We start from the raw sequence: 6,790 nt of genomic DNA, 5'->3' as shown, positions 1-6,790 counted from the left end.
GACCTCACCTCATGTCTAGTCTGAGAGTTACAAGAAATTCCGTAATGAAAGAAAACACTGGGAGTATCACCTTCTCACCTTCAGAGTGGCTGACAAAAGAACTGCCCTTTCTGAGGTTTAAATGTTTAATGTAAGTAACTTTCACAGCTGCATGCCCACATTTGGCAGTGTTAAGACATGACAAGACTGAGTGCCAGAGTTTGACCTAGGCATTTAATAGCTTTGGCCTATGTTCTGCACAACTACTGCTGTTGATGGCCGAATTTTTGTCCCATTCTGTACCTTGTCACTGGGCAGCTTCAGGTGCTCTTAGCCAGACACAGCAGCTGCAGGACACAGTTCTGCGAGCTGCTATGGTGCCCATAAAGAGCACGGGGCATCAATATTGTGCTTCAGCTGCCCGCGTGGAACAGATGCAGGTAATGGACAATGTGTCTCATCCCTGGCAATTCATCCGAGTGCAGCTACAGGACTTTATGCTGGGCTTAAAACAGAAGGTAGGTGCAGCACTGACTGATGATAAAGTGCAGAAGGAAAGAGTTCCTCTAGATGTCAGTCTTTTATTCCACTCTGTTTCAAGCCAACAGTGATCAAAAAGTTGAAGATGTGTCCTTTCCTTCACCCACCTGGAATGGGGACAACTCGATGTATGTAAGCGAGGCGTGCTACCATGCTGCACCTATTGAACACATGATGCAGAGGAGTTACAAAAGTAAAACGTACAAGGAGTTCTAAACACACCTACACAGACAACATGTTGGCTGTTTCCACTCTAGATCACCTTAGAACAGGCAAGCTGCACAGGTGCTAGTTTTTGGCCCCTACTATATCAGCTGAAAGAAGTAAAGCTGTGTATTATTAAATTCAACTGGGCAAGTACAGTTTGATCAATGGTGTTTGTTTTTTTTTTTTTTTCCTAAACTAAATGCCTTTTTATTAACGAGATTAGGAGACCATCTCTAGTAACCTAAATATAGCAGAGCTTAGGCATGCAGTGGTAGCTTTTTAAACATTTAGCTGGAGGAAGAGGAAATGCTGTATTACAACTTAGCTTCTCTTTGGAGGTTCTCTTTGCTTTTTTTATCCTTAGCACAATCATGTAGGTTTTATAAAACAGTTTTGTAATAACCTGGATTCATTCCCAGGGCAAAAGTCCTGAACCGATGAATTTATCAAACAAAAAGATTAGCCTTACAAATATTTATCCAAAAATTTATCCAAATTTATCCCAAAATAAATTCTAGTACCTTGGGTTATTTACAACAAAAATCCAGACCTCTAGTTTTGGTACCTTTTGTTCTGGATGAGCTGAGTAGATCAGGCGCCAGTGTTTTCAGCTGGCCTCTAGACCAGGCAGGTTTCCAGTAACGTGGGCTACAAAGCACCTTAGCAAGTGAACCCCCGAAAACTTCAGAGAACTGTGGAAACAAATGTTCAGTGCCAGATGCTGCTGTGTCTTGGAGTAAGAACAAGCAAACTCAGCCACTGGCCGTGTTAAAAGTTAAACCTCCCGCAGTGCAGTGCCACCTTGGTAAATTAAACACTTCAGCTACCTAATCTATTACTGCTTGCTACTGTTAACTTTAAGTAGAGTGGGAAAGCCCCCTTGCATGCAGCATAGGGACTGCTGCCCCCTTCGGAGAAAGGCCAAAGGATGAAGCAGCCTTGAAAACTGAACGGCACTTGCAGGGGAGGGGGAAGGAGGAAAGGGGCCTTTCCCCATCAGCAGCTCACCCTCCTCCATCCCTGGGGCAGAGAAGTGCCACCTCCAGAGCACACAGACCCGCTTCAGGCGTATGCCCTACTGAAATCATCACCTGAAAGGAAATGGCAGCAATGGAGAAGAGCTTTACCTGACCAGGAACAGCTGAGCAAAGCATCCCTGAGTTTTCTCCTTTACAAACTCCTGGATCTCCAGTACGTTCTTTAACAACAGTCCCCTGGAAGCTCGGTCAATTTTTGTTAACACCATCTGCAAGGATCCAGAAAGGGAGGATTAAGAGAGGAAAAGATTATTTTGCTGCTAGCCTAGAACACCTTTAAGAGGCCTGGACCATCTTGCAAGGCAGACTGAAAGCTCTGGGTCATATATAGGGAAAAAAATGGTGTAACACAGTTCACCAAAACACTTCTATAGCCTGCATAAAGAGCGGATCTTTTCAAGCTCCTCAGCTGAGCAGACTTTAAAAAAGTGTCAATTCAGTAAGTCAAGCAAAAAAATACCTTAAATCCCAGTTGCCCTCTCCCCCCACTTTTAGGCCTAATTTATTAACAGGAAAGGGTAGGGGTTACTACTCATGTAGGACAACTTGCATAAACTCAAGTAGAGGGTACACACCTTCATAGGTTATCTGTAGCTTACAACTAACACAAGAACAAAGCTTTACCTACCACATAAGGAATCCCAAACTCTTCCAGCATCTCTACTGCAATATGATCTGCTTTCTGGAGTCCTACTACACCATCAACTAACAGAAAAGTCCTCTTCAAGCTGCCAGAAACACAAGCAACAGTAATCACCACCATTATCTCATGCCTGCTCTGCTACTTCCGAAGTCACGAAGAAGTAACACGGGATGTGGGGATAGGAAGAGCCAAGAGCAGCCGTGCCCAGGAGCTGAGGGCCAGCACGGAGCAGCACCTCAACTTTTTCTGCTGTTTTGGTCTGTCTGAGCACGAATGAGTGACACCACAGAGGTTCCCAGGGAAACAACTTCAGAACTAATCAATACTACCAGTGGAAGTAGCTACCTCTACTCCTTTTTTTTCACCTAATTACACGACACTGTGTATAGGTGTCTGGCTTCCATTGCACTGCGGAGGTACAGCTGAGCCCCTTACTTGGGCCGTTCCTGCAGATAGACCTCCACCATCTCCACAAAGTCTGGCGGGGCACGGTAGCCGTATCCTGGCATATCCACCAGCATAAAGTGCTTTCCTACTTTGAAGAAATTCATCTTCTTGGTGTGGCCCTGAGGAGAGCATTTAAAAAAAAAAAGTAAAATGGAGGGGTGTTAAAAAGTTGCTTTCAATAGCGGACTAGGAGACGTCCCACAAAATGTCTCTGTACCCCTCCCAGAGAAGGCTGCAAAAATGTTACTATTGCTTTGAGCTGCCCTACCCTTGCAGCAATCCTGCGTGGCTCTGTCCTTAAAATAAATTAAAAACACCTTTATGGGTCCCTCTGCTTGGTCCTTCCCACGGGGCTTTCCATCACGCCTGCTCGCCGCCTCTGCCCGGCACACGTGCCGTGCTGGGCCTGGCTGAGGGGCTCGGCTGGGCTCTGCACCCCTCTTCTGTGGCAGCAGCACGCTCCCTTGCTGCTTTGAGTCACCCCAAAGCCCCTTGGCTGCTGCCCTTCCCAGCCCTGTCCCCTGGGTCGGCACCAGCTCCCCACCCGCTCAGGCGTTTGGGGGGGGAAGTTAAAATCGCCGCTTACCGGAGTTTTTGACACCCTGACCTCCACTTCTGGCGACAGGGAGAACAAGGCCCGGATTAAAGACGATTTCCCCACGTTGCTTCGGCCGATGAAGCACACCTGCAGCGGGGGGAGAGGCGGGGGGGCATTTCCAAACCCGTCCCGCTTCCGAGGCGTGGCGGGGCGGGGGGACACACACCACCCCCTCAGGTGCCGCGGCCGCTCCCGCCCGCGTGTCAGCCCCGGGGTGCCAAGGCCCGGGGGCACCCTGACCGGGGGGGGGGGGCACCCTGACCGGGGGGGGGGGGGGCACCCTGACCGGGGGGGGGGGGGGGCACCCTGACCGGGGGGGGGGGGGGGCACCCTGACCGGGGGGGGGGGGGGGCACCCTGACCGGGGGGGGGGGGGCACCCTGACCGGGGGGGGGGGGGGCACCCTGACCGGGGGGGGGGGGGGGGGGCACCCTGACCGGGGGGGGGGGGGGGGGGCACCCTGACCGGGGGGGGGGGGGGGGGCACCCTGACCGGGGGGGGGGGGGGGCACCCTGACCGGGGGGGGGGGCACCCTGACCGAGGGGGGGGGGGGGGGGGGGCACCCTGACCTCGGGCAGGGTGGACGGCGGGGCGTGGTCCATGCGGACGGCGGAGCTGACGTAGTCGATGAGGTGATCGCGGTCGGCCCGGAAGAACGCCTCGGCGCGCTGCAGGGCGGGCAGCCCGGGCTGGAAGAGGCGAAAGGGCGCCGTGTCCGCGCCGGGAGCCAAGCACCGCTCCAGCTTCCGCAGCGGGAACACGAGGTCCGTGCGGCGGCTCCGCTCCAGCCGCAGCACCTGAGCCAGGGCGGCCAAGGCCGGCGGCGACCGGCCCGCCGCGCCGCCCAGCGCCGGCAGCAGCATGGCGGCGCGGGACCCTCACCGGCACCGGAAGGCGCGTCACGGGGCGGGGCCGCCCGCCCTTCCGTGTCCCCCCCCGGCGGGGCCGGCGCGGCCGCCGCTCCCCGCAGCCTCCGGCGATTCGCTTTTTAAGTCTTGATCCCGTCGCCGTTCGCCGCGCCCGCGCTCGGCCCTTACACCCAGGCAGGGCCCGGGGCGGCGGCGCCTTTCCCCGGAGGCGGGCGCCCGCTTGTCCTCTGCGGTCCCGGCCCGCCAAGCGCGGGAGGTTTCGTTCCTCCCGTCACTAGAGCGAAGGCCAGGAGGGACCGGTGGAAGGTAGCAGGGGCTGCATCCCGCCCGCCTGCTGCTGAGCCCGGCTACGAAGCTGGAGGGAGGAAGCTCCTCTCCCCGGAGAAGAGGCCAGGCGGCAACCTACGCGTGCCTCGGAGCTTGCCGAGACATTCAGGCTACCAAACGGAGCTCTGAGGGCACTTCGGTACGCCACATCGTTAACCGGGTCTATTGGCAAGGCGCCGGCCTTTGTACAATCCATATCTGTGCTAAAAGAGTGCAGTGCCGTGGAAAAAAAAAAAAAAAAAAAAGGGCTCAAACAACATAATTCCTCCTACAAATTTCCAAGCAAAGTACCAGGTTGTGCGAGAACCTAGCGTTGAATGGATGAGATCCCACAACATGCCTGTTTTGTTTGTAACAATCTAGAAATGTAATCTTACTGCCTCATCAGTTAGAGACTGCCCTTTTTAGCGTGCTGCAGGTTCCGTGGGCACGACATCCAAAGGCTGTCGAGCGACACAGTTCAGGGGTGCTGAAGGCACACGTAGCCTGCGGTCCCGAGTTTTACATCGTAAGGGCTGGTGGACACGGTCTCGTCCTGTCCCTTGCAGGTCTACCAACACATTTGCTCAGATTACAGTATTCTTTAATGGTCTGGCCCGAAACCATTCCTGATGCAAGCAAAGTGTTTAGTTGATGATTTATAAATCCAGTAATAGCTTCAGCAAATGCATTCCTCTTCACTCCCAAAAGGAAATGCCCCAGTTTACGAATTACAAATGCTCTACCTAAAAGTTAACCCCAACTTACTACATCAGTACTAGAAAGCCACAGTGAACATCTCTGAAAGTAAAAGTTTTGAACACCACACAGCCAATCATTCAGGAAAAAAAAAAAAAAAAAAAAATGAACTTTTCAGGGTGAGTGTTGTTGCCTGGTTTGACCGGGAGATGGAGCGGAAAGCACTGCCTAGAGCCTGGGTCCGGGCAAACGCCCCCCCGGATGGATTGCACAGCATCAGCAGCAAAACAGTCTGCAAAACTGTGCTCTGCCCGGGGCTGAGGCACTCGTAACCAGTGAGCAACTACATAGCAGCATGCTCTGAAGCACCCGGAGCAGGGGCTAAACCAGCATTTGGTACATCAGTAACTGGGAGCGAGGAGGGGGAGGCTAAGTCCCTCTGCTAGAGGCATGATGTACACATAGAGCCCTTTACCAGGACTCTTGCAGGATGGCTGAAAAAAGTACAGTAGCAAGCAAGAAACAACACAAAGGAAACAGGATATCGTGTTGTCGCTCATGGTAGTCTATGACTTCAAGTAAAACCAGGTGTCAAAACACAAGAAGTCTTCTGAGCTGAGGACAATCTAACACAGAATAACAATTAAAACCAGCTCTAGGGCTGTGCTGGAGGTGGATGGAGAACAACGAGGTCCAACAGCTCAGTTGCTTGGATCAGCTGCCTGGGGCACAAGGCTGATGCTCTTGCCACAGCATTACCCTCCTGTCTGGCTCCAGCTCTAACCTCAGACCAAAAGTTTGGACTTCCAAAAATAAAAAACACCCATCAACCTCCCCCCTTGCCAAATCGCCCATATACAACCTTCCCACTCTTGACAGCTGCGCAATAAGTTGCTGTGCTGTGGTCAGGCTGTAATCCAAAGACTCAAAAACTAAAAGGCTGATTAAAGAAATACAAACATGATTTTCCAGCCATCACCTTCACTATCAGAGAGCAAGCAGAACCTTCAGCAAAAAAAACCCAAACCCAAAAACATTAGGTCTCACTCCAAAGATGACTGGACTAGGTTGAATCACATGCTGTAGGGAATTCTCCCTTTCCATTTATCAGGAGTTTTTCTGTCTTAGTTTCTAAAATGATTCTTCCAGCTGCCTGGATGCATTGCTCCCAATTAAGCCCCAAGTGATTAGGACCCTGAAAGCTTCTGATTTTCATGACTTGGACCATTATTTCTTGCTGCCTCTGCCATTTAGTTCTGAGCTATGTCACCCATTGGTTGACATTCTGTGACTGAAATGATGGTGTGTCTTGTGCCACCAGGATCTGGATGTGATCTTTGCACCTTCAGCCTGCCTCTAAACATGAGAAATGGTTGTTGCACTTAACTGCCAAACCACACAGCACTGAAGCAGGAGCTACACTGACCAAGGTGCAAGAAATGGTCTGGAATGGTTTGACAATGTGA

General features: G+C 52.2%; 1 protein-coding gene across 1 annotated transcript; it reads right to left on the bottom strand.

The window, feature by feature from the left end:
* Positions 1–540: 540 nt before the first annotated feature.
* GTPBP8 (GTP binding protein 8 (putative)) lies at positions 541–4,373 on the bottom strand. Its single transcript, XM_042788384.1, has 7 exons — positions 4,020–4,373; positions 3,440–3,538; positions 2,842–2,972; positions 2,392–2,491; positions 1,854–1,972; positions 1,292–1,418; positions 541–679 (listed from the first exon to the last, which is right to left on the bottom strand). Exons 1-6 carry the CDS (start codon positions 4,311–4,313, stop codon positions 1,334–1,336), a joined length of 828 nt encoding a protein of 275 aa, XP_042644318.1. The 5' UTR covers positions 4,314–4,373; the 3' UTR covers positions 541–679; positions 1,292–1,333.
* Between the last annotated feature and the right edge of the window lie 2,417 nt (positions 4,374–6,790).

The sequence above is a fragment of the Tyto alba genome, unplaced genomic scaffold (assembly GCF_018691265.1).
Source record: "Tyto alba isolate M040663 unplaced genomic scaffold, T.alba_DEE_v4.0 Super-Scaffold_14, whole genome shotgun sequence".
Lineage (NCBI taxonomy): Eukaryota > Metazoa > Chordata > Aves > Strigiformes > Tytonidae > Tyto > Tyto alba.
This window is presented reverse-complemented; position numbering and strand designations above follow the sequence as displayed.

What these genes read in the sequence shown, in the direction of transcription:
- GTPBP8 (XM_042788384.1), bottom strand. Translation starts at nt 4,313, where the DNA reads ATGCTGCTGCCGGCGCTGGGCGGCGCGGCGGGCCGGTCGCCGCCGGCC. An exon ending in CGCCGTCCACCCTGCCCGAG is followed by an intron (nt 3,539 to 4,019) that starts GTCAGGGTGCCC and finishes CCCCCGCTGCAG; the next exon opens with GTGTGCTTCATCGGCCGAAG. An exon ending in TCAGGGTGTCAAAAACTCCG is followed by an intron (nt 2,973 to 3,439) that starts GTAAGCGGCGAT and finishes TGCTCTCCTCAG; the next exon opens with GGCCACACCAAGAAGATGAA.